Source organism: Calidris pugnax, unplaced genomic scaffold (assembly GCF_001431845.1).
Source record: "Calidris pugnax isolate Ruff unplaced genomic scaffold, ASM143184v1 scaffold398, whole genome shotgun sequence".
In the NCBI taxonomy this organism is placed as follows: domain Eukaryota; kingdom Metazoa; phylum Chordata; class Aves; order Charadriiformes; family Scolopacidae; genus Calidris; species Calidris pugnax.
This window is the reverse complement of record NW_015091280.1, coordinates 1,266,559-1,294,290: the sequence shown is the minus strand read 5'-3', so window position 1 is coordinate 1,294,290 and position 27,732 is coordinate 1,266,559. Positions and strand designations below refer to the sequence as shown.

General features: G+C 41.7%; 1 protein-coding gene across 1 annotated transcript; it reads right to left on the bottom strand.

Annotated features, from left to right (window-relative positions):
• Positions 1–759: 759 nt before the first annotated feature.
• Positions 760–27,175, bottom strand: WDFY1 (WD repeat and FYVE domain containing 1). Its single transcript, XM_014960671.1, has 12 exons — positions 26,997–27,175; positions 19,096–19,163; positions 18,175–18,248; positions 16,863–16,917; positions 14,937–15,087; positions 12,138–12,250; positions 10,042–10,168; positions 8,331–8,436; positions 6,549–6,650; positions 5,700–5,830; positions 4,581–4,689; positions 760–3,591 (listed from the first exon to the last, which is right to left on the bottom strand). The coding sequence occupies exons 1-12, from the start codon at positions 27,131–27,133 to the stop codon at positions 3,532–3,534; spliced, it is 1,233 nt and encodes a 410-aa protein (XP_014816157.1). The 5' UTR covers positions 27,134–27,175; the 3' UTR covers positions 760–3,531.
• Positions 27,176–27,732: the final 557 nt, after the last annotated feature.

The following is a 27,732-nucleotide window of genomic DNA, read 5'->3' as shown; positions in this document are numbered from 1 at the left end:
AAACTGAACTAATCTACGGTTTGTATGCCTTATTTAAAACATTCTATAACATGGTCTACACGATGTCTAAACAGGCTTTTCTGACTACAGGTCTGTAACAACATCCTTGTTTCCAGTCCTTATTTAAAACATTCTATAACATGGTCTATACGATGACTAAACAGGCTTTTCTGACCACAGGTCAGTAACAACATCCTCGTTTCCGGATTCTCATTCAGAAAACCAATACATGTATTATAGTGCTTTCACCACAAGGACACCACTTGCATTCTCAAACCTTTCCAAACTGAAATGAGCTACGGTTCGTATGCCTTATTTAAAACATTCTATAACATGGTCTATACGATGACTAAACAGGCTTTTCTGACCACAGGTCAGTAACAACATCCTCGTTTCCAGTTTTTGTTGGAAGTAGAAAGCAGGGTATTTTGCCTTGGGAAAGGTGAGAAGTTTAAGCTGATTAAAATGAGATGCATCTTGTTAAAAATAAATAAATAAAATTACAGTATTATATACCACATAGGCTCCCTCAGCCACCCTTCAGAGATGGGAAGAGTTTGTGAAACCATTTCAGATTCCTCCTATTGCTCCTGAATACATTGGGGAGCAGTGAGCTACACCATGTTAACAGGTCAACATTCAGGCACTCCAGGTGTTGACAAGCCAGGCAGTGCTGCATTTGAGCCCGTGAAGGCTGTGAGTAACGTGAGGGATAAGGATGTTGTGCGGTCACAGAACGGATCATCCAAATAGACTAAGTGAATATCAAGAAATATTTTATTGTACATGTAATCAAAGTTTAAAAAACAGACAAGAAGGAGCAAGGGACAGATTTATCTAGCATCTCTTAACTATGCAGGGTACAGAAATACAGTAATAGTAAAGAATTAGCACATATTAGTGCCCTTTTGCTCCCCTTCCCTGCCCCAATGGAGGAGGTTATACAAGCGAGAGTAGTAATGCTTCAAATCAAGCCTTCTCAGTAATTGCACACTTGAGCTGACATTGTTGAAGTATGTTCAATTTCATGAGAGTATGTGCCTTCAAAAATAGTTGTTTATAAACAAAAACACTATCTCTTTAGTTGTTTATAAGCATTACTCATTCAACACCGAGAGTATACTTAAATGACTAATGATTTAGCAGCCGTAACTGTCTTGTTATATCTGAACTGACACTACCTTTAAGTATATCAATTATAGAAAATAGATTCCTTAGGTTTAACAATATGTAGTAGAGAATATATTATTTAGTGGCAAAACCATAATGAAAGATAGGTGGCTGTCAAGAAGCAGAGGAAGTATTCACAGGGAAGGGGGGGAGCTGCATGCTGAGCAGGGGGCACGTTGACTAATCAGAACTAAAAAAGCTGAAGCTCAGGAGTGCTAGCTGCAAAGTATCACTGGTGTAAGTTTCAGAACGTCTGGTTTGAAAAAGATGCTATTCATCCCACATCTGCATCAATCTCCCAGCTTAACTCATGACCCTAGATCCTCCTTAGCACAGCACAGCAGGATCTTAAACAGTTCTAGCAATGTAACTCATGTTCTGCCTTACACGCTGCGAGGAAGAAGGCTGCCATTCTCTTCCAGAGCCAGATAGGAAGAAGGCTGAAGGTAAATGCAGAGCGTTACCAGAGCTTATTCACCCCTTCAACCACTCAGTTTCCTTCTGGTTTACAAGGGTGACAGCCTTCAGAGCAGAAAGCTGCAACTTTTTTCCAGTACAAGGAGATTTTCTCTCAATAGCTTACTTAGCTTTTACTTACTCAAAAAAGTTAAGCTATACAGCACGCAGCAAGGGATGAATCAAATCAGTGTGACTAGTGCTAAATCCCAAATTGAAGGTAAGAGAAGTTTTGGGATTCCCACAATTCTTCAGTGGCCCAAGAAGCCTAGCAAATGAAAAGACTCTTCACAAAACTTCCAGAGAAAGCCCACAGAAAGGTAGACAAAGCCAGACTCAAAATAACAGTAACTAATACGCTCTGGATTCTAATGCCCTTTGGAAACGATCAGCTTTTTGGCTTAAAATGCAAGTGAATCATGACGTATTAACGATACCATGATTTGCATCTATTTCAGCCACAGCATGGTCCGATGCAGATTATTAGTGTCAAGTTACACACCCAGGACTTGAATTCACTAACACTCATAGCACCACTTGATTGTTGCTGTAAAGAAAGACAGTCTAACCCTTCAGTCCTCTGCCACAAAGAGCCTATTACTTTTGAGAGTTGTGCAACACCATCTATTCTGGGCCAGCTGACCTACCCACATTTTTTGTCCTCATGCGTATGCATCTGTTTTCAGAAAAAACTAAATAGCTCCAAGCTTAAATTCTGTGTACATATTACCTTGGCTTTCAAAGTTTCAAAATAAGTTCTCCCATAGTGTTCAAATGTAGGAAATTCACACAACTGACAGACCAATTTATTGACAATCTCTCACTAGTTATTTCCTGTACGTGCCAACTGCACAGCCATAAAAGCCTCCCAGCATTTCTTCGTACTTCTCAACTTTGAAACAGGAAAAGATCGATACAGATACATCAGGATTAACAGACTTGGGTGCAGGAAAAAAAAACAGCTCTTCTGTACCTCAGTAATTATTGCTGGGTATTTATCTGCTTTAAGCAACACCAAGGCAGTATTTGAATTTATGCTGCACTTAGACAGGTTCCCTACCATTAAAGAAACATCAGCCTTTCCACAGGAAAAAGTCTCTAAAATTTAGCTGGCCGTTTTTTCTTAGCCATTACATTTAACAAGGCAGATTTGCTTAGCTTTCCATTCTAACAGCATTATAGAGTTGTCAAAGAACATCGCTCATACCTACAACCTGCCTTTAGAGTAGAGTAGCTGGGCTGCACATTTTCATAACTACAGAACTTTATTAGCTATGCTAAAACACTACTTAAAGAGCCTAGAATTGTTCGAAGACTCACCAGCTACCTAAACAGAACAGTTGTCCCACAAAAGTGACTTCACAGTTCTCTTACTATCTCATCTGAAAGAAGCTACCTGCCACTTTGAAGTATCTCCTCCTTCCATAGGAATAACCAACATACCTTTTGGAGGCAGTTTAGACAGTGACTGCTCAAAAGTATTTCTACAGAACTGCTTTTTGGAAGAGAAAATAAGTTATTTTACTATTTGCACAAATTGAATTTACTACACTCATTTTACTCTGATAATGTTTTAGCTACAAGGTATCTGTACAAGATATATCAGCAGAGATAGCATATTGTTAACACTACATATGTAAACCGAGAAACAACAGGTCCTTCCACCACGGTGTCACGTTGCCAGTAAGCCATTTTACGTTAGTCCAAGAGGCTGCCAAACTGCACTTCTGCACCAGGGAGATTCCTGATGAGCCCAACAGAAAAGCCGTAAGGTGACTGTCCATCCTGGAACAGCAGCAGGAGAAGAATCAAGCAACCAGTGTTTGCGGTAATATTCTTAGAAGGATTCCATTCATTCGGTGCATATTGCTGTACATAAGGTGCATAAACCTGGCAGGTACGAGATCAGCACGAAGAGAAACCGGTTGCGAGGCTGCAACCAACTACTGGTGTCATGTCCCAGATCTGAAAGGAAATATTGTGGAGAGTAACACAGCATTATTATAAGCCCTAAGAGGAATTTCTGTAAGAGGCAAACATAAAGACTTCACTGGACACAAGGTAACAAAACCTGCTTAAACTATACTTGAGAAAACTGTCATAAACAGTTATACCAGCCTAACAAACCAGAAGCCAAACTCAGGGCTTAAGAGAGTCTTCTAACAGTTCTTTGTAGGTCTGTTTTTAAAAGTGCTTCACAGTTTGTTATAAACATGCTTATAGAAAAACAGGGACACACTGGAACAGTCTCAGTTCTGACATGCATGGAGGATGTACAGCATCCTTAAGCACAGCAAGATCCTACATCAGTCCGATTCACAGGACAAGGGGTAACGGTTTTAAATTGGAAGAGGGGAGATTTAGATTAGATACTAGAAAGAAATTCTTTCCTGTGAGGGTGGTGAGGCACAGGAACAAGCTGTCCAGAGAAGCTGTGGTTGCCACATCCCTGGAGGTGTTCAAGGCCAGGCTGGATGGGGCTTTGAGCAACCTGGTCTGGTGGGAGGTGTCCCTGCCCAGGGCAGGGGGGTTGGAACTAGATGACCTTTAAGGTCCCTTCCAACCCAAACCATTCTATGATTCTATGATTTCTATGATTCACTGTTATAACCAGGGCTTTTAGTGTCTCCAAGAAGCCAGGGAGCTCAGAGTGAAGGAAGCCTGCACATTTCATCATGTCTGTCTTTAAGGTGGACTCTCCTACTGCTGGTGCCTGCTTTGTTTGTCCAGAGGACACCAACAATAACCAGTTCTGACAGCAAGACTCCACACAGAGGAGTTACAGGTCACTTCCTCATTCAGCTGCAGGAAGAACAGTCTGCAACAAATATAATTCTTACTGCCCACAACAGTTAGCTTTGCAGCAACAGTTGTCAGAAAGAAAAAAGTATATACAAACATTAGTTCTTCATTAAATATCTGTCATAAATGCAGGAAAACAGGTACATTAATACCTTCACAATCCGGTCGCTCCCACAAGTCACCATTAGCCCCCTGGAGATGTCCATGGACATATGTGAAATGTTGTGTTTTCCTTCATGAAAGGTTGCCAGGGAAGTACGGCTGCAAGAGAACAATTCAAATGAAGCCAGCCATCAGATGAAGCTCAATAGCATCATTATACCAGCGCAAAATAAACTTACAAGAAAATTGAGTTGACTAAGTACTAATAAATCAGTCCGGAGAACTACAATGCCATATTAAAGGGGACAGAATTAAATTAGCAAGTCATGCTAAGGCATTGCTTGTGTAGTTATACAGGTGTGACATTTCCTGGCCTCCTGCAGCCTGACTGTTAATAATACTAGAGCAGAAGAGGGACAATGCATTAGTAAATAATTCTGCTCTTGGTTATAGAGTGAAGCTCAGCTATAATTTTTCCTGCTGCCTATAGTGAGTAAACTGGGGCACAGCACCTCCCTTTTTCAAAAAAAAACCAACCACATAAACAAAAAGACACCAACAAAAAACCCAAACTACAGCAACAACACACCACCACCAAAACTGACATCTGATTACTTTGGTCATTTGTCACTCCAAGTGTGAAAGGTGAAAGGACAGTGAACAGTGAAGTGTTCATATCAAGATAAAAAGGAGGTTCAATTCATTGCTAAGAGTAGTTTAATGAGACAGCAAATGATGCTTAACCCAATTTGCTTGCATGGGGAAAATAATGTTGGGCTGTGAAGAATATTCCCATAGGAAGAGTTTTCAGTAAGTGTATATGAACTAATGCATATACATCCTGGTAGCTCTGATGTCATTGTCAGGCACCCATTTAGCAATTTTAAGTGCAATCAATAGCCTTTACCTGAACTAATATCTTGAGACAAATAAGTTTCAATTCTAGATCTGGGCTCATGGAAAAGAAGAAATAAAGATCTAAATCAGCTTGCAGAGCCAGCTGAGGGATCTCTGCCATCATAGTGATTTGAGTGCCCAAAGCAAAGGTAGCCTTTTAGCAGAGGGTCAGCTTGGCATGTTTGTGTAGCACTGTGTGTGGATGTAGAGCAAGCACAAGTGTTTCTGCACCTCAGCAGTATTAATTTAATCTATTACTCCTTAATACTCACTCTTCATCCTTGATTGACTCAAAACAGGAATCACAGACACGGACCTGGAACTCAAATCCCATGATTGGGTAACTTGACCGTTTGGTACTGCACTTGCCACATACTGCTTGCCCACATTTCCTGCAGTGATGCTTCATGGAGGAAAAAGCAAACAGACAAATCACCATGTTGTGCCACTTGACCACCTTATCAAGTGTTCACTGAGCAACAACAACAAAGTTTCTGTTTTGCAATCTATTAGGAAGCAATCTGTTACGAAGTTTTCTGTTACTTCAAGCAACTCTGGAGTTCTCAACAGTCTTGTTGTCCATTAACAGGTTTACCTCCATATTCTCCCTGTCCATCCTCTTCTCTTGCTTTTTCTGGGAGCAGTGGCAAAAAAGGGCTGAACAAGCAACCAAGGAAATAACAGTCTAAGAAAGCCAGAAACAGGTGAGTGTCTTTATGCCTATCAGTCCCTCCAACAAGAGAGCTGTCTGGAAAGTTTTCACATTCTGAACTGAGTACCTTACAGCATGTTAGGCTACAGTTTGCTCACTTATGGTGCACTGTGGGCCACTTCACACAACACTTGAGGACTAGCTGTCCACAGCTTCAGTGTATAGAAATTTTCAGAGAAATCTGACAGAGCAGCACAGCCTGCTTTGCCCTGCAATAGAAGTTTGGTGTAACACTTCCCATAGAATTTGGAAATTTCTTACCACTGCCTAGAAGCTGTGACCTCTCAATAAACCCTCACATCAAAGCAGCAAAAAATACCAACAGTTTAGAAGAACTAACAGCTTTAGTGGTTTTCTGTTTGCATTTGGCTTAAGTACTGAAGCTAAGCACTCAAACCAGTGATCTCACCTGTCTCAACCCCAAGGTCTTTGTGTCCCACATTTGCTTTATATTCCAGAAGAAAGGTTGTTCACACTTCTGACAAGAATCACTTTCTAGCCATTGAGGAGCCTACAAAAGAGCAAGAGATGCAAACAATCAGAATTATTTTTCCTCATACAACAGCCAAGGAAGTTTGTTTTAAAAGCCCAAGGTAAAGTTTCACTTGGAAAGATGCCCTGTCTCAGCTCGAGACAGCAACAATAGATTGCCTACGGTATAGTACACAGGAAGCTTAGTGCAAAAAATCCCCAAACCCAAGGCTACAGTTATTTGTTATCTAAACACCTCCTATACTTTTTAGGCCCACGGCAGTATGTTATGTTACAGTCTTATTAAGAAAACTGATTCAATATTTAAGTAATTAAACTTGCTGCAGGCATTCAACGACTGCTGCTCTGGTTGCCCAGATGATTTTTAAAGGCTGGTGTAATCCAAGTTGTAGAAGATATGAGACAGTCATCACCTCTAAGAGGGGAGATCCAGAAGTAAATTCTGAAGTAAGTTTCTTTTCTGCTTCCCTAGGATTACAGTCTGAAATAATTAAGAACTCATCTGCATTTTCCATCCTGCCCACATCTTCATTATGCATCCCTTCTCCCACCCACATATTTTTCCTGCCATAAATGGACTCGGCCAAATGAAAATAGCTGGAGCTTTCGCACATTTCAGCACTCTCAGATACTTCAGCTGAGCAGCCTTGTAGGAGACAGAAAGAGGCACAATATTTTTCATACATAGACTTGAATTAGAACATATGTATTCTACACAACTTTACACATCTGATGGGGGAGTCTCCCTGAAACCCAAGAGGAAGAAAGCTGGAACAACAAAGAAGCTTTTCTTCTCAATTCATTTACATCCATTGTTGATAGTAATAAAACAATAGTATTGTCAGTTACACCACTGTCTCCCCATGAATATTTATTAATATCAGATGTCCAGTTCCTACATCTTCAGCCTTGATTATATCCCCTTCCTTCTCCCATACCAGTGGAAAATATTGTAAAGGGCAGTAACGAGTCCAGCATGGTGGGCAGGGAGGAGAGCAGAGGTAATGAGCTGGTGACAGCTCAACACGTCAGAAAAACAGTTCTCACCCATGACACTTGCAGTTAAGGAAAAGCAACAGGGTAAGGAAGGCTGAGCCTTAAATACTGCTTTATGAGAGCAACCAAAAATAACTCATCTTTAATGAAAGATAGTAGTAATATACATCTTTTCAGCTCCTAGGATGGATATGAACTGAAGCAGAAAGAACGTGCGTGGCAGGCTCGGTTGCTGTGTACTGAAGCTCTTTAAAAACAAAATATTATCTGGGGACTGAATCTCTACACTCTGAACTACATCTCAAAAACAGCGTCTCACTTCTTTTCCTGCTTTGACATGAATTACGAACTTACTTCAAGACTGTTGCAGCACAGTCCATCAGTTCCTACTGCAACTCACCTATAATGCCTGCTTAAAGCATTCCAGCAGCAAGGGCTGTAGCCATTCCAGTGAACATGTCTCATTGACAAATGACTCTAAACAGTCCCAAACCTGCCCTGCACTTCTCCTGTCCTGGGAACCCATCCATTACAATGCAGTATGGACAGCCACTAGGAGGTTTTAATAATATCACTCAGCCTTAAAGTTTCAGGCAATATGAGGAGAACAGCCTGCAGAACTAAGCAAAGCTACGTCAGCCTCTAAAAGTGGAAAACGAATCTTAAAAATAATAAAAATCCTTGACCTAGGACATGACCTTACCTCTTCTCGGTTGATATCCATGTTCCAAACAGCAATTCCTCCATCAGCTGAACAAGATACCAGCTGCCGTGTCAGCTGGATGTAACAGATAGCCTGCACCTTGTCACTGCAAATAAAGTAGACACTATTTACCCATAGGTATTTAAACAAAGCTTAGTTTCCCCACCAAACTTCAGTTTATCCTTGTAAAGCTACACAGGAAGCCAAAACCAATTTCCAAACACTTTGCTGGGTCTACTAAGTGGAGCTATGAAGATGAGAGAACAGATGCTGTCACCTAAGCACTACCCTAGCATCAGAGTGTTGTGTAGAACAGTGTTCTTACAGGCTCAACCAGAGGTACAGTTCCATGTTAACACTTGCTGGCAGTAAGCACCGACATTGAGCTGAGTGTCAACTGCCTCAGAGTGTGCGTGCAAATACTGTTCTGTGTTGGCAAAGAAAGCCAGTTATCAAAACAGAGACAACTGGAAAAATAAAGATAAATACTTGTTTCAGGATATAGCTAGGAAGTAGCTGGAGCTGTTTGCTAACAAATCACAGTCAGTAAGTGTGTAGCTGCAAAGCAGGACATGCATTCACTAGTAAGACAGTTAAATCCTAAATAAAGTCATGGCAAAACAAGTCTACCCTAAAAAAACCAAACAAAGGATCTCAACAGTATTAGACTGCTTTGCAACATCTAAGTTGAATTAAAAAAGCCATTCTGCTTCTCAGAAGAACTTACTTTCCCATTCAGTATGAAGTTTGATGCTAAGTGTGATGTTTGAAGAGAAACTAACAGTGTTATAGGTCTTCACCAGGACACATGATGCAGCAGTAACAGCAGTATAAAGTCCTCCAGTCACTGACTTCAGTTACTTTTTTGTAACCAGTACTCTATTATTAGTTCTTTAGCCATAAAACTAAATCCTCAAGATTTAACAAGAGTTCTAGGGCTAAGGCTATCAGTCTTGATCAAAGGTGGATGGAGGCATCTACGGAATTAGACAAGAGGAGAATGCACTATACAAATACATCTTTAAACATAAACAAGATCTCTACTACCACTGCATTTCTAAGTAGAACATATCTTTAGGTGAACTGACAGGTGAGCTGCCTGTCAGACTAAATTAAAGCCCTAGATTTAAAAATGGCAGCTAGTGTGATGTGTCTGTAAAAATAAAGAATTGATTAAATACAGGCAACTACCTACCTAATCCACAGATGTGGGATGTGACATGCTTTTCTTAAGTCTAGAGACCCACCCCTGTCATTTAGCCATTCAGTTTATCACCTCACTGATAGAGAACAGGAACATATTGAAACTTATTCTACATGGGCAAACAAACATGCTTATACATTAAGTTTCTAGCCCCACCCTCACAGGCAACTCAGTGAGGTATTTACAATACAAAAACATGCAACTTTTACATCAAGTTCAAGCAAGATTATTTCGGATTTTTACCCACCTCTTTCTATAACCTACTTTTATGTTATGTTCTCATTACCCATGGTTTAGAAGTATCAAACACAAGCAAAAAAAAGATTTATCAGTAAGGCTCTCCTAGTACTGATTATCCTTCTTCCCGCTCAAAGTCTTCAGAGTTCTGCAAAATGTTATTTTCTCCATTATTCACAAGGACTCAAATACCTTCCCATGCTATTTAGTCTTCCTGGGATTCTGTGTTCATTACAGACCATGTAGGAAAAATAAGACACCGTTACATACTGATGTCCCTGGAGCAGCAGTGTTCGCCCCTTCCTTCCACCAATATCCCACATGATAATGCTGTGATCAGAGGCACCTGAGAAGAGCAGTCGTTGAACAGGATCCCACCACAGGGAAGTAATACCTCCTAGGAAAGAACATTCTGCAGTTAGATCTAAGGGAGCCACTCCCCAGCATAATGATGCTCTTCTGGGCTATTAAAGTGAAACCTAAGGTATTCCCTTACTACAGTAATAGATAGCGAAAGGACAGCATGCAGCAGCAAGATACAGTCCTGCAGCCCAAATCAGGCTACTCCAGCTCTCTGGAGCAAGAGATTTTTCTTGCCTCCTTTAGGGCTAAGCTGTTTTCAGACTGACCCATTTGGGAACAGTTGTCTCTGAGAGAACAGTGACCATCTGCATTATAAAAGGCAGTTTGAGTATGAGCTCAGCATCGCACAGAGTAAGCTGTTAAGTGAGGAGAATTCTGGAAGTCAACTTTTGAAGGACAAGTTCTAGAACCATTTAAACTGCAAAGCAAAGCTTGCTGGCTTATGAAGTCACAGTTCGGCAAGAGCTAGAAAGGAAACAAGTTGAACTCAGACTTTTGAAGCCTGGCAAACACAGCTGCACTCAGAGAAGAACTAGATGGCATTCAAGTTTAGAGTTACCAGGCCTCGAGAATATTACACAAATACTGTGGAGGAAAAAAGGTTACACATAATCTGTTTTGCTTTAAAAAAAAAAAAAGAAAGAAAAAAGATGAAGGAGCTACTATTACATCAATTGAAGAAAAACCTGTTTCTGGCCGTCAGATTTAATCAGCTTCTACACTAGATCAATTCTTGTTTTGAGGATCATAACCCCTTAGGGAACTTATATACGAGGCAAGGCTGTCTGCTATGCATACAGCACTGCTGAAGCTGGTGCTTGGAAGCCCACTGCAACTCAATAGACAGAATACACGTTATATCTAGTGCCATGTCGAGACCTACTGATTGCAGACTAACAAAATATATATGAAGGAGCTGCATTTTAACACAGACTAGTGCAAAAGCATACAGACGTAAAGGGGTTTCTAGGGCCAGGAGAATTATTTTGCTCTTAACCGAAACAATCTGAAATTCTGCTTGAAAGCAGAAGAGGCATTTATCATTTGAAAATCCCAACTTGCTCCCCTCGTTCAAAGCCAGCTTTATCATTTTGCAGTCATCTGTAAATCAGGAGTCTACCCAGCTTTAACAAAGTCTACTCTATACTTACAGCTATTAAACAAAGCAGCCTTTTCCAGTGGGTCAGAGACTTATGACCCAGCAATTCACCCCTACTCAAACTAGTCAGCTGATTTGAAAGTTGCCAGTACCACATGGGAATAGGCAGCAAGTCTTGCTTATTTCTCTCAAGACATTATTAAATTACATATTCTTCTGTGATTTGCATTCTTGCCATATTCATCACAGCAGACAGCGGCTCCATATCATGTTACAGACTATTTGGTTCTTCATCTGCTGTAAGCTATACTACACAAGATGAGACATTTGTCTTTGACTAGACAGTTTCGATTCTCAAAAACTCTGGTAATTTCTTCCATATAGCTTAGTTTCAGCTAAACACAGGACACTGGATTCTCATACAGACTGATCAGAACATCAGAGTCAGCATTGGGGAGAATTAAGTGGCTTTTTAGAATACAGACTGGGGCTGCTAAAGCTGCTTTAGGTATTTTTATAATACTACAAGGTCTCCAGAAGGTGGGGGGGAAAGGAACACATTCTCATCTTTTCTTTTTAACGTTAAGGAGGCTAAAGTTTTTAAAGGTGGCCATCTAGTGGATAATGTGTTTAACTGAACACGTTTACCTTATTTTTCATCTATAATAAGAATACCTGTCAGTATTTGTGAGGCCAAGATTTCCCCTTAGCAAGAACGTGTCTGTTCTTTAAGAGACAGCCATATGTACAGCTTTGAACAGCTTTTGATAACTACTACCCTGCACCAGTTGTTTATCCAATATCTATCCTTAAGAGGTAGATATCCAACTGAATGTCTCATCCCTATTTACAAAAGGATACTATAATCTGTGTCAAATGGAATTTAGAGGAAGCGTTACTTTACCTTCATGCCCTTTGAGTGCTGTGATAACGGAGCATGTATTCTGCTCAAGCTTCAGGAGAGTGATCTGTCCAGAATAATCACCAACAAATGCATGCTGAGTTTCATAATCATATCTGAACACAAGTCAAGGAGAAGCCTCGTTTGTTCTTTAAGACTGAAAGAGATAGCACAGCTGTCAGTTACAGAGTCTAAATAAATTGGAAAAGAACATTTTAATATGCCAGATAAATATTTACATAACTACTTCTAAAGGGGCTGGAGACTGTAATAGTTAAACTGTTTTTATTCCTCTCTTCTCACTCTTCCCTACATGTGCAAGTAAGACAGTATGGAAAACAAGTGAGAAACATTTCAGAAAGCCACTGGAGAAGCCACAAGATAATCCATCTCCTAGTTTAAGGCAAGCCAAGTAGATTTAGACCGTTTCTAGCAGATGTTTACAGAACACATTCATGATCTTCTAAAAGAGATGCCAGAACTCTTCAGGCTACTTGTTGCAGTGCAGAGCTACCATTAGGAACACCTCACTGGACACTGGGTGGCATCCAGTCTTACCTAGTGTCTGCTCCTACAAACTCTTAAGTTTTCCAGCATGTTATACTAGCTGATGCCCCCAGGATAAGAAAACTAAGATAAAAGGATGTTGGCCCTCCACAGCTAGTTTAGTTTACAGTGGAAGTAAACTCCCAGTGTTCTAGCTACTGAGAAGGTGAGACCATCTAATTTCTTGTTCTGTTCTCTGCACTTCCAAGTTTTCTGATGCAGATCCTTCATCACTGTATCAAAGACTGAACAGTATTTCAGAAAGAGTTCTATCATTTAACACTGGTATAAAAGCCACACCACATCCTAACATGGGACCCACTAACAAGGTGGTGTGTTTGGTAAAATCATTATACATCATAACAATTTTCTGATATTCGGGTTTTGTCACCATATAACTACCGTAACCAGAAACTAACACATAGCAAGCTGGATAGGACTAGATCATCTGCCACCTTCAAAAGGCTTTTGCTATTCAGGATATAAGCAAGAGCTATGAAAAAGCCCATGCAGCTGATGCCACATAACCCAAGAGTTGTGTATCAATTCACCTGTCCTCCTGCAGCCACACAAAAACACAAGCAGCAGTGAACAGGATAGTCTATAATATGCAACACAAAAGATGAACTTTGAAAAGTCACTGTACCAAAAAGCCTACCACAAGTGAAAAAGAAGAGGCTTTGTCATCTGATGACATTCTGAAATCTCTTAAGCCTTCAGAATCCGTAGATAAACAATTTGCTTTCAACAAATCCACTAAGTCCCTGAACATGTGATCCTTTCTTCATCTTGGAAGTTCAGGCTAGCATTATCCCTTCTAATCCAGTAAAGAATAGGACTGCGCTGTGTTTTACGGAAACTTACGCATAGGATCATTAACAAATAAATCCTAAGGAACCTCCCGACGGGGAGACTGAGCACCTCGTACACACATCAGAAAGCTAGTTCTTCCAAACACAAGCCCAAAGGCAGGATCAATTACAATGAATTTTCAAATGCCATGGTCTTCAGTGGAAATTTATTTTTATCTTGATCGAAAAGGTCATACTCTTTTCTCTGTTTTCATGATAAATTGTTCCATTATTTGCAATAGCATTAGATATGGAACCCACTGAATTCAAATAGTGAGGCTCAGAGGCACCAGACTGTTCTGTGAGCTCATCTCCTAACACACACGCACACAGCCCCTCCAGTATTAACCCAGTTCTGTGCTGTACTCAGTTGAGGCGAGCTCTACAGGAAATGTTTTGGGGGACACAAAGCCTCTGAACCCTAAAACAAGGATAGCAAAAAAGAGCAACAGCACAACAATACAAACCTGTCAATAAGGCAGGGTCTGCACTGATGGGAGACCTCAGAAAGCTCAAGATGCTGCTGCCAACCAAGCAGTTATTTTTCCTCCTAGTTTCTTAGCACTACACTGGTATATAGCAGTTCTAGAGAGGGGCTTACTCTTTCCAAGAGATGCAGTTGACCTCTTTCAGCTTTTGAATCATGCCACTTCTACAACATACACCAACCAGTACCTCCAATTAGTGTCGGGTCACATCTAGCACCATTAACAAGTGCTAAAAAATAGTTTGAAAATTTAAAGGATTTTACTCAAGCTCGAAAGTTTTGACATATGAACTACATTGTAAGCTACTAGGTTTGTCTTTTACATAGGATGAAGAATGCCCTGAAGTACTTACAGCTGAATGGTAACTGGAGTGCTCAAGCTACAACTGCTGAAAGTTAAAGGCAATTTGCAGGAAAGCAAACTGCACAGAGACAAATTATTACTAGCAATGGATAAAGTTTCAGTGTACCCTGTAGTTTAAAGATAGAAAAGATTAATTTTTTTTCTGTTTTTGCTAGTGTTAAAGTAGTCTAACGGGTTTTCATGATGTTTTATGGTCTGGAACAACTCAAATGCACACTGGCATCTCTTGCACAAAGTAACTTGCCAAGAAAGTATACAGGCCAGGCTATAGATACAGTTACTAGTCACTTCCACAATACGCTACAAACATCTCAAAATTAGGAGCTAATAGACACTGCAATTTCTGTAACTCAAAGTCACAACATCCCCTTCTACTATCTAACCACAGCTAACAGAAATAAAGATATTAAACATTTAAACAGAATAAGGGTTTTCAGACTTGCAAGAGATTAGATTTCACTCTAGCTTTCTACATGAAAACAAGGGAACAAGTTGAGCTAAAGGAACAGAGTACTCCTCCAGTTGTAGGGTAGTAAACATTTTTCAAAGGATACTGTAGACATGAAGCCCAAGAGGTGAAGTAATGCCTCCCCAGCATGCTCCCGCTCCTGGTGCACATCCAGCTGACACACTTGTCATGCCCAGTGCTGATCACCCACTCTGACGCCAGGCAGAAGGTAATAGCAGACACTCGATTCTGATGAGCTGTGGAAAGAAAAAGATTCTGACTAGTTTTTCCCAATAATCAAAGTGATGTGTTCTAACATTCGAATTCAGAGAGACATAGGCTGAAGATGGTAACTAAGCAGTGCCCCAGGGAGATGTTTTTACCATAATATTATGCTTGCCTCTAGGCTGAATTAAAAGGTTAGCATTGTTCCATTTGGCATTTGCCTTCTGAATAGCTTAAGTGAACCAAACATGTGAGTCAGCTAATTTAAGGCTTTCTCCCACAGAGAGAGAAGCTGAGTTCACCCCAGATACCCAAGATTCTCTGATTAAGAAGCAGGCAAACCCTCAGCTTCCTCTCGTTAGGCCAAAACTTCTGGGGAGAATGTCACACATCTAAAAACCTTAATTGCTTTAAGTGCCTCTTTTCCTGACCCCAGGGGAGTTACGCTCAGATTGAGAAGAAGATCAGAGGGCTGGAGCGCCTCTTCTACGAGGACAGGCTGAGAGAGATGGGGTTGTCCAGCCTGGAGAAGAGAAGGCTCCAGGGAGACCTTATAGCAGCCTTCCAGTACCTAAAGGGGGCCTACAGGAAAGATGGGGAAGGACTTTTTATCAGGCAATGGAGCGATAGGATGCTTTTCAGTTTTAAACTGAAAGAAGGGAGACTTAGATTAGATATTAGGAAGAAATTCTTTACTGTGAGGGTGGTGAGACACTGGAACAGGCTGCCCAGAGAAGCTGTGGCTGCCCCATCCCTGGAGGTGTTCAAGGCCAGGCTGGATGGAGCTTTGAGCAACCTGGTCTGGTGGGAGGTGTCCCTGCCCATGACAGGGGGGTTGGAACTAGATGATATTTAAGGTCCCTTCTAACCCAAACCATTCTATGATTCATATTTTTAAGCACCAGGAAGCGTATCTAGTCCATGGAATTCAAACTGCTACCTGTGTCCACTCAGCTTTGTTTAGAATGCTGCCACTAAGCAGGAAGTTACATAAGCATTAGAGAGAAGTCCCTCCTGTCCCCAAAGATGCAAGTACTTCCCCTTGACTGAGTCGTAAAGTCATCTTTCTTAGGATCAAGGGGGGTTTTGTTGCTTTAAGAACAAGGTCTTTTTCTCCCAAGCAAGAACATTGCTTCTATCAGTGTCAGGGAGTCGTTAAGACAAACTGTACTTTCTTGCTACATAATCTGCAGTCTGTAGGAGCCTCCTTCAGCCCTTTCACATTAGTACTCCAATTTTAAGCAGCAATCAAGTTTTGTGTTTCTTTTAAAGATGTGCAGACAAATGCTGAAATTGGCATCTCCATAAATATTAGAACAATCCCTATTCCCCACATACCAGAAAAATAAAATTTTTTTCATCCCTATTACTCTCCTAAGATGACAGAGAAGGCCAGGACTCTTACCTTCAGCTAGAAGCAATGAAGCCCAGAGATTACAGAAAGTAAGGATGGAAATTGCAAATACCAAAATGCACCTTTAGAAAGCTCCTACCCTAACATTTGCACAGTATAACTACAACACTCAAAGAACAAAATCTGAACTCACTAGTTCTGGCTCATTACACTTGTCCCATAATGGTGTACTGAACTTAATGATAATGACTGCAGCTCAGACTCAACTGACTGAGGATTACTCAATAACAGAACATTTATCTTCTGTCAGTTATCCCCAACTAAGCGACAACTAGAAGGTCAGATTTAAAGCATATTTGGACTTAATTAATGTGTGACAATGTCCAGTTTCCCAACTATTTAGATGCCTCCCCTTCACAGAAATGTTACTGTAGACATTGGTTAACAGTTTACCTGGATAGGTCTTCACAAAATTCATCTTATTAAAGTCCTCTGAAATATGAAACTCCTAGAAGCAAAGTGGAAGCATTAGAAAACATACAGCAGTGATATAAGCAATATTGAAACTAAAAAAAAGAACAGTAACCACGAGCAAGAACCAGGCCAAAATTTGCATAGCACCAATATATCTTACTAAAAACTAGCAGTTTCTCAGGCTGGAGCATAGCACACTGACACACCAATTGCAAATTAAGGTTATTATTGAAGTACATTTTCAACAGAAGCATCCTTTCAGAATCAAGTTTGCTGATGGGAGATTATAGGGAGAGATAAGGTCTCATTTGTCTCCAGCAGGAACAAACAAAACCATATCTTGTAGAATTTAGGATTTAAGTATCTAAGACTTCATAATGGACTGATTTAAGTAAGAGTATTCTCTATTTGATCTACTAGGCTTATTGAAGTTTTAACAGTCTCAGCTTACAATTTCAAGTAGTTATCACTAGAACCACTATTCTATATAGTTCTGTGTAGGCTATTCACAGCAGTTATCAGTAGAATCACTATTTATAACATTCACGCAGTATCCTGGCTCCCTATAGGACAGTTATTATTTTGACCTTATTTTCATAGAGAAAGGAAACCATTAAAGCATCTGAGAGTCACAAGATTCTCCTCCTTTGCCAAGAAGAAGAGGGGAAGAATACAGACCCGCTTTCTTTTATGACATGTATTGGCTCTCCAGGAGAGGGAGAGCCATTACAGCAAGAGTACAGAAAGACAGAAGGAAGACTTCCCAGAAAGAAATGAAACCAATCCTGCCTCTTGTAATTTTAGAAATAGTGTTGAAATTCCCACATCATAAATGATCTGCAGGAAGAAAATCCAGAGACACATGCATAGCAAGATACAGGCAGATCCATACTTCTGGTCAGATGCAAACTAGCTGCAGTTCACAACCTCTGTTGCCACCACCATGGCACTCGGCCCAGATTCATGTATTCAAAAGAATTCCTTAACTGGCACTCGGCCCAGATTCATGTATTCAAAAAAATTCCTTAAAGTGTAACAGTTTGGGTCCACTGCTACACTAACGGCCCAGTGACTTCTTGAGGCTAGCTGGCTCACATCTAGCCAGAAGAACCCTTCTTTATTTGCAGTCCTCCCATGTACATCTCAGGTGAACTGCCAAGAAGCCATTTAGTAGTTGCATTCCAAAAAGGAAGGAAAGAAAACAAATCATCAGTTGCCAGCAACACCTGGTGCTCACAGACTATCTAAGCAATTCTAATCTGCACCCTGAAGAAAAATCACAGCAACTTACCATGATAGCTCCATTATCCTGGCCTACAAATATTCGTCTGCTGTCATGATGATATGCCATAGCTGAACATGGTGCTGTCAGAAAAAGCAAGCACATTACAGTTACTGAAATAGTGGTATTAAGATACACATGACTTATTATAATCAATTCTTTCACTCAGGATAGAATCTGTTTAAGAATAAGCAGCTGGATAGAAATTAGTCTACATAGATAATATCCCTTGGTAAGACAGTTGGATTCCCATATGTGAAGAAGAGGAAGGGTACACTACTAGAGTAAGTCAGATATACCATTAGGAACCATAAGCAAACATGATTTCCTGCCACAAGGTGCACCTCAAAGAGGTCCTTTGTTTGTACGATGTTTTATTTTGTCGTTGTATTCCCTCTTTCTAGATGTGGCATGGATCTAGGCAGCAACTCCACATTAAACAAGCTATAGCAAAGCACCCAGGCTGACTGAGGTTTCAAAATCATAAAAACCACACTGACACTCAAGATCTACTCAGCACTGAAGCTGCTACTCAGTATTGCTTTCTTAATAATCTAAATGCTAAAAGAAGGAAAAAAAAATATGCACACCTTGGAAAGCAGAGAATATTCTTCTGTCTGAGCTTTCAGCTAGTAGTTTGAAAAGCTCACTTATTCAGCAGACGAGTTATTTGCCAGCACTTGAGACATCTTCAGCTGCAGATCCACACAGTGATTGACCTGGTGTAGGATCTGGTTCTGACAGAATGAGCCTTAGATCTCACCCACTACTCAGCTATTTTCAAATTAAAGTCTGAGCTAGAGTTGCTCCAAAGCTCTCAGATTGAAGATCATTGAGTGGAAATGGGAAGGAGGTATTCCCCTACACAGCAGAGGTACAAAACCAACACTATGCTTGGCCATCACTTACCATCTCCAGCATTGTACTTACATGACATGGTGTGATAGATGCTGGGCCAGTATTGTCCACTGTCTCTTTTCAGCCATACTCGTATTGTTCTGTGACATGGGAAGAGCAGGGAGAAGACAGCCGTAAGTACATACATCATCCCATGCTTCTGAGTCAGTTCATTACTTATATGTCAGCTCCAACCCCTCTTAGCTTTTGTGCTCATCAAATATAATGGAGAAGCAACATAGGAGAAATAAGAGTACTCCAACAGTACTTTAATATAACAAAACTAATAGTCCTAAGAATAGCCACCCACGGATTCTGAAGGGTTTTCTTCAAAACTATTTATACGTTGAGTTTCAGTAAGTATGAAATGGAAATGCTATTTTGGCTCGCCTAAGAAATCGCTACATATTGCATTCCTTTAATTCCTTCTCCTTGGCTCCAGCTGATTTAAGTCAAATTCAAGTTTCAGGAACTTTCCAGCTTTGGCAAAGCAAACCACAGTTGGTTTTATAACAGATTAAGCATTTGATGTGTTTAAAAAAAAAAAAGAAAAGCAAATTGTTCCATTATGGAAGTCTGAACTTTGACAGCTTCTCTGTGCGACTCATCCTTCAGTAAGCCAGACACTCTATAGTAGTAACAGAAGCACCTCATGCTCCAGACCAGCACATTACTGACCTCTCCATCCCCAAATATTGATGTATAGATCCACGGAGTACCTTGTATCTATTTCAGTATTATTTCCTTTAAGCCATGCCTCTACTCCCTCATGTAGGAATGCAACAGACAAGCAATGTTAGTACTACTGCTCCTCTGGCCTAAATATGAACAGGATTTATTAGTCAGCCAAACAGGAATTGAAGGAAGTTGACAAAATGACTTGGAAGCATGCTAAGGCTCTTTATAAAATTTATTTCCATTTGCAACCTTCCAGAATCAGGCCTTGAAAGGAAAGGAAAAAGAGTTTTGAGAACATTTAGCATTATACTGCTTTCATGACTGCCAAATCCTGGGAGGAGGGATATCAGAGAATCGGCAAGGAAGTGGAAAGTTATTGTCAACTAAAAACATTCCAACAATGGGCACATTTGAAGAAAATCTACATCAAGAAGTTAAAAGCACACATGTAGACAGTGTTAAGGCTATTTTAAGTCTACTTGAAATTTCCTCTCCAAACCATTGTTTGCCGGCTTGTTTCTGTTTAAATCCAACTTCCTCATTCCTAAATGGAAACCTAATTGATCTATAAACATGTGTACCTGAAAACACTGTCAGGAGACTACATTGAGATGAGTTGTTCTATTTACTTTTAGCTAAAAAAGGTCCCAGTATTTAGAATTTTTTAGCAAAAAAACCCTAAGGGATAGATTTGCTAAATATCACATAGGATTGCCAGTAAGAGTTTAAGAAAAAGAGCACAGGAGGGGACTTGTATCTTGCATCAGGAGTAGAACTTTTCAGGTTGAAGACATAGAAGTAGCATTCTCATTTGGTAATCCATTTAAGGGCTTTTATTTAAAAGACCATTTAAAAATAAAGCAGACAACGCCCACCCTTAATGTAGCACTTTCCTCTTCTAAAGCTTGAAATCAATACAGCTGAATACATACTGCTTCAAACCAATAATTTTCAGCTTTCAAATCAAGTTCCTTTTCCACCAGTTCAGTGGCAACTGCACATTACTCCAGTCCATTAAATATTTTGCATAAAGATTCTAATAAAAGCTATCACTTCCTTTTTACAATAACCCACACCCTGTCTCACGATCAGAAAGCTAACACTTCAGAAGAGCAGTTGCTACTTCTTAGTAACAGCAGAGAAGGAAAATAACAATGCTTCCAAGTCATTCTTGTGATGCAAATGCCAATAGTAACATGAGTTAGCACCTATGCATTGCAATGGCTTTTTAATCTGCTTTTGGTAGCAGCTCCATCATACTCAAACTGTTCTGAATATCTCAGATGGTAGCTTCCACCCTTACTAATTCAACTCTTTCACTTCTAGCCAAAAAAGCATGTAATTACTTTTGATATTCAAAAACCCTAGGAATTATTGTAGTGATTGAGATCATGCATTGGTGACTTTCCCTAAGCAGACTGTTTCCACCCAGTATTCTGGTCAATTACACTAAACTAGGAATTAATATAAAGGAAGCAAGGGTTTGCTTTTTCTAAGAAAATAACATCCTGGAAGTATTATGTGTGCATTGACCATCAACAACACAGCCCCTCAATAAGTTGAGAACCTAAGAAAATAGCTGCGAGAGTTAGCAAAATTAACTTCTGAAAGCTTCTTATTTCGGTTTAAGTAAGATTTAGACTTCACTAGCCTCATGCTTGCAAAGATAAGCTGACAGACAGCTTTATACAAAACTGTGACGCAGCAAAATTTAAAGAGATTGTTTCACAGTAGTCAGCAAATAACCTGCCAAAATCCCACTTCTCCTCTATCCTCTCTCTTACAGGACTCTTGTTGTGGTGCATCTCCTTTTGTCAGGAGAAACTAATTTGTGAAATACCAGTTCTAGCTTAAAGGACTTGAGAAATCTTCCAGCAATGTCACCTCCACAGTCATCTTCTACCATGAAACTTCTATTATAAGAACCACCATATCAACCCCGGAGTCTTTAGCGCTCTTCTCAAAACTTGGTCTTTGCTTAATCAAGAGGCCTGTGCTCAGCACCTGAGAAGAGCTGGCAACCACTCACCTTTCCTTAAACATTTAGGGCCTAGAAAGACACAGGTTTGTTTGACAGCAGTCTCAGTAGGTATGTTAAACTGATAATTTTTAAGTTACAGTAGACTCAGATATCTGAAAGTGGCAGGAGGAAGTAAAACAAGATGAAAAAAGGCCTCTGAACTTCCCTAACATTGAGTATTGAACCAGAAGTTGCTTTCAGCTGGAAAGCATGGCCACTTATAGAAGAGTAATTCAAAGTAGGTTTTCTCTTTCCTTGGGTTTTTTTAACATAATATAAAGCAACTCACATAAAAGCCATCTTTAAGCAATACTCAGTGTGGCCTTACCAATTTCTAAGGATTTTCAGTATCCTCAATTGCTGTTTCTTTTACAGAGTGAGTAAGCACCCAACAGTGCTGGAGAAATAAACCTAGGGTTTGGGAAGAAAGAAAATCCTTCAGGGTTCTATCTGTGCTCGTACCACATAAGATGCTCCCTAAAAGCCAAATGCACGTATGTCAAGGAGAAAGTGATGAAAGATTAGCAGGCAAATCCAAACTTGTTACAACAGAAGCACTGCGGCAAGTACTGCACAACTATTCCAGCCCTGGGCCAAGCACTGCATCTTGCCAATACCTTCAAAACACTAAGAGTTGCTTTCCTTTCTAAATCCAATCACTAACAATTGTTTTCCTAGCAAAAACAGAACTGAATTTTTCTGGTAGTCAAAATAAGCCAGAAGTATTTAGACTGCTATTGACCATGTTCCCAAAACAGCGTTAGGAATCTGGTTTAATCACAGTGCAATGCAAGCTCAAGGACACAGCTTGCAGTTGATGCTTTTTATCGAATTTCTGCTCTCTAAAACATTAGTTTTTACCAATATTTAAGTTCCAAAATTGAAAAAGCCCCTTAATACCACAATTTTAAGTAGCAATTCCAATGCAATAGCAGCTGCTGATGGTCACAGACCATTAGCATTCAGATGTGCTAGTGACTCTAGAGACGTGTTAGCCTGTGGTGAATATAAAACCATCATCTTGCATTGAGGGTCTTGTACCACTACCTTATCACCCCTCAGCATCCCCAGCTACAGCTGGGAAACACTCATCTTGCCTTAGTTACTTGTCTGCTGAGAACAATGATGGTGAAGCTGAGAGATCTGACTACAGCCCAGATCTGTGCAGCTCACGCTGGCCTATCTCTGCTCCCAAAAACCCCAGCCTTGAGCAGACAGATCTACCTCCCAGCTGGTACCTGAGCTGGCTGCCCAGGCTGAGGGACACACTGCAACAATTCCAAACATCGCCTCTGAGCCAGGGTCAGGCAACATGCCCACAGGGACACAGAGTTAATCATCCTTTCTAGGTAAGTTCTGAGAAAGCTTCACAGATGGCAAGTGCCCTGCCGAAAAATTAGATTGGGAAAAATTAACTCTTTAACTCTTGGAGGTATTCCAACTTCCTGTTTTGGCTTCAAAACTTAAAAAAAGAGCTAGATTTTTATTGGTATTCATAGATCTACTAATGACATCTTTTCTGCCCTCAAAAAGAATAGAACCATTACTTCTCATTCTAGGAAATATCATTTAAAATAGAAAGAACTACAACTCTCTAACAAGAGGATAATCTGCAACGTTCTTAGAGAATGTTTGTGCACCAATGTTTTCCTCCTTAACGTGTAAACACATTCCTCTGGCTGGTTATTATGAAATACTTGACAGCCTTAGCTGTATTAAGATTTAATCAAAAATACTTTGGCCCTACGCTTCTGATATATTGCTCAAAGGGGTTGTACACAGCAGCTCTTTCACTTCTTGAACTCTGTACTTTGCTTGCAGCGTGCTAGCAGCATAATCAGTTACGCAGTATTAACACCTACACCCCATTTTAGTGAACAAACAGGAGAGCAAGAAATTTGCCAACATGCTAAACGGCAGGTGATGGATATATGAGTGAGTAGGCTTTGATCTAATGTAGGAGGTATCCCAGATTAGAGGTAATACAGTGCAACAGTTTCTGATACTTTAAAGATCTAAGTTAACTCCTGCAGTAAGGCAGGCTACATGAATGTAGACTGGAGTCCAAAGCTTCTCTTAGACATTTACACACTCCGAAGGTGGGTAACAGCCTCTGTTCTCCTCGCACTGGTCCATATCTGACATCAAAACCTGCCCAGATAAAGATGCAGCTGCATCCTTGGCTCTTATCAATGCAGTCTAAGCACGCAGACCGCTAAGCCCCAGGGTCAGGCCTTTAAGCTTAAAGGCAGACACTGTCTGTTACAGGCAAGCCTGCACCATGAAATTCTGTTCAGGTTTAACTCAGATACGAACTCTTAAAGATTGCTATTTCCTCTTCTCTCCTTCAAGAAGCACATCAAAGCAAACTGAACAGAAATATGTTAAGATTCAGCCCACACTCTCACCCAAAAAGTGGGCACATCCCACTTTACCCTGCACAGTACTAAGGTGATACCAGAATCACTGCACGCAGGAGTGGTATAAAAGGGAAGATGCTCAGTCCCATTCAAAATTTGTTATCCAACTTATACTACAGAAAGTCATTTCCACAGGAAGGGAAGAGACCAACCAAGACCACCTTTTAATCAAAGCAAGAAAACACCCCTAACATATCCAAATGTCACTGCTTGCAGCAAGCTAGGTACAATTACTGGCACAGTTCAACAAGGAGCAGTATCTACTACTGCTTCAAAGGGTCAAGATTTAAGTCCTGTTGCTTTTTCATAGGTATTACTACAGCGAAAGAAGCTGTTTACCTCTTTATCAGGCAGGAAACTGCATTTTAAACTCTAAGAAGTCATACTAAATTGCAAAAAATCAAGCTCTGAAGGGGCAGGTGCTGTTCTCTAGAGTTTTGTGACTCCATTTCCCTTAAACGCCCACCTTTCAGTGCACACATTGCACAGTATGATGTCCTGCACTCTAGGAGCATTAAAAGATTTAGCACTTCAATATCTAATTGCGCAGTTTCAGAAGCACATATGCATTTCATCCTCTGCTAATGCTGTGGCAAATGCTCCCAGCACCCAAAACTCCAGCATTCTGGGAGCTTGGGAAAGAAGACCAAGATTTCTACCACACACTAGAAGTTGGTGGTATAACCCTAACACTAATATTAATGCACTTAAGAGTGCTTCTTTGATGGCCTATTACAACAGACACCAATCTGATGGCTGAAAAAAACATCTTTGAGAATTAGAAGCCTGACTCCAACTGCTTCAGAAAAACATTTTCAAATAGCCTTTGAACAACAGAAGGAAATCTTTGGCTTCAGTTACTCCAAACTTATAGCATTTGTACTTCCGGCTTTTAGAATTCAGTGATGATAATTGAAGGCTCATATAAGAACTACATGTGCTAATCTTCAGGGGAAAAAAAAGGGGAGGGGAGGGCAGAATCCCATTAGTCACTTTAAAGAATTACTTATTAAGTCTTCCTCTTCCAAATTCAACTACTTCTACCGCCTGTTTTCTACAGAGTTCAATTGGCACTTGAAAATGATTCTTAGCATGCCAACGAAAAACACATTCTTGCCACCTCTCCACAGGAAGCAAAAATAGACTAGTGCTTTTTGACTTCTCAGAAGTGTTGATAATCTGCTTCTGTAAGTGCGGCTATAGCTTTACATTTTTAATATCAAATGTATGTTACCAGCTCATTGAGAAGCATGACAAATTTGACAGTGTTTCCACCTGATCTGCATAAGAGCATTGTGACATGTCCTATACAAATTTCATTGCTTTAATGCCAACTAATTAAAAACTAGCAATATCTGGTAAACATTACTTTAACCAGGACAAGTTTACATCCTTTGCACTTGATGTCTTCCTCTCCTTGCCAAATCCTGAATGCTGTGGCTAACAGGAAGCTTATAAAGTTAGCATATGCTGTTCCTAGCTGGTCTGTTTGCTCTTTTTGACCTAATAATAAATGTTAAAAAGATGGTTTACCAGCTCAGGTAACACCATGGCTCTGCTGACTTTCAGCACCCATACCATACTGTCTCCCATAAGATCAGGCTTTTCAAATGATAATTCATGCAAAAATTAATGCAAATTCAGTTTTAAGAGTTTTATGTTTTAAAAGTAAAATTATCTCTGCAACAAGCTACCTCTCAAAGAATGCATTTTCATACTTTAATGCGCTCCTTTCAATCACTGCCGTAGTTTCTGGGCAGGAGCTCTTAAGAAGCATCTCCTACCCCTCTTCACATTCAAAAGTCAGTTTCCAGGTAGCACAGGGGAAATTCCAGCTCTCAGCACTATACTGCAGACCCCTCAGCTCTCTCCTAGTCAACAACCCCCTGGGCTACCTGCTTCCTCGCTTCCACTTTCATTTCATCTGAATAACTGCTTAATGGCATTACCAGCTTTCACGACAGATGTTTCACATGCTTTGTGACCCAGCGCCGAGGACCAGGATTAGACTCTGAAGACATTTTCCCTTCCACCTAGAAACCATTGTCCTCAGCAGCCCACCGCTGCCTCTCACGCAGATCTGCCAACTCACTCCCTGAACCCTTTCAGCCAGAGAGAAGCAGGTTTGAGACCTTCAGAAGGGGCTCGTTTGGACTGAAGCAGCTCAGGGGGCTCCAAACTCTCCTGCCAGGCAGGGCACGGCAGTAACGCACCCTCAGGCGATTCAGCCAGCACAGCTGAAGGCAGGGAACACATTCCCACGTTTTTGGTTCTGCTCGCTCCAGAACCCTTCCACACACACAAAGGAGCTGTGTGTAGGATCTGGAAAGCAGGCCAGGAGTACAGCAGCCTTTTCCTAGGGATGGGGAAGGCTGTCAGCCCCCGGGCCGAGCCGCTGCCTCCCTCCGCGGGCAGGAAGGCAGCTCCAGCTTATTCTCCTCCCTCGAACTGCAGCTTCGCTTATTTCCTTGTGGCTCCAGGCAAAGAGTCACGGCTACGTGCCTCCCGGCAAAGTTAGAGCGTAAAAACAGATTCCCCCCACACACAGACCTCCACACCCGCACCCCGCCCCAGCGCTACCCTTCCCCGGCTCTGCCACCCCCCGCCGGCTGACACCCCGCCCTGCTCCCCCGGTTCGGGACCCTCCGGGGTCGGTGGGGTGCTCTGCCCCAGCCCCGCACGGCGCGGAGACCGACGAGGGAGGGGAGCGGAGCGGACCCGACCCTCCAGCCGAGCCCCCGGCCGAGCCCCTATGGAGGAGCGGGCCCCGAGGCGGCCTCACCGCCCCCTGAGGCGCCTCGACGGCCTCCGCTCACCTGTCCTCGCTGGCCGTGATGACCCCGTCCTCCTTGGGGATGAGGAGCGCGGCGCTCACCACGTCCTGGTGCCCCTCGACCTTGCTGAGGAGGACGGGCCGGCTGCTCTGGGGCCGCGAGTGGATCTCGGCCGCCATGTTGCCGCGGGACCGGCCCGCCGCCCGTCAGCTGACGGCGGGGAGAGCCCGGCCGCCGCCGTAACGCTGCGTGTAGCGGCGCCGCCCCGCCGGGCCGAGCTGCCCCGTGTAGCGGCGCAACCCCTGGCGGCCGTATTCCCTAGAATAGAAGAGCCGCGGGGGCCGTATTTCGTAGAAGAGCGGGATCCCCCGATCCGGCTCGGTGCCGGGGCTACCGGTGTGGGGAGGTGTCGCCTTCAGGACGGCCCTGGCTTCCTACCGGGGAGCGAGGTGGCGGGGCTGGCTGTGCCACGGGCGGGTGGTTTGTTAAATACAGTTATTGCCGTCGCCTCCCGGGCCGAGCAGCCCATCGCTCCCCGCCCCTGCCCCGCTGGCCCGCAGCCACCGCCAGGCAGCGAAGAAAAGGATATTCCCACCGGAATAATTAACGGGGGGAGGGGGGGGATATGGACTGAGGAAGGATGTGTAGTCACAGGAAATTTATTAGCTGGTTTCTCTCTGTCTTTTAAACTCCCAGCAGCTGTAAGCTTTTACCCTCTAAGTTCTTCAGCAGCTGGGTCGTGCTGGGTATTGCCTGTGTCCAGTGCGTGTGGCTGTTC

Excerpts from the sequence above, each read along its gene's own strand:
- WDFY1 (XM_014960671.1), bottom strand. The coding sequence starts at position 27,133 with ATGGCGGCCGAGATCCACTCGCGGCCCCAGAGCAGCCGGCCCGTCCTC. Across the intron at positions 5,831-6,548 it reads AGACCTTGGGGTTGAGACAG|CATCACTGCAGGAAATGTGG; the intron begins GTGAGATCACTG and ends TCCTCCATGAAG. Across the intron at positions 3,592-4,580 it reads GGAGCGACCGGATTGTGAAG|ATCTGGGACATGACACCAGT; the intron begins GTATTAATGTAC and ends ATTTCCTTTCAG.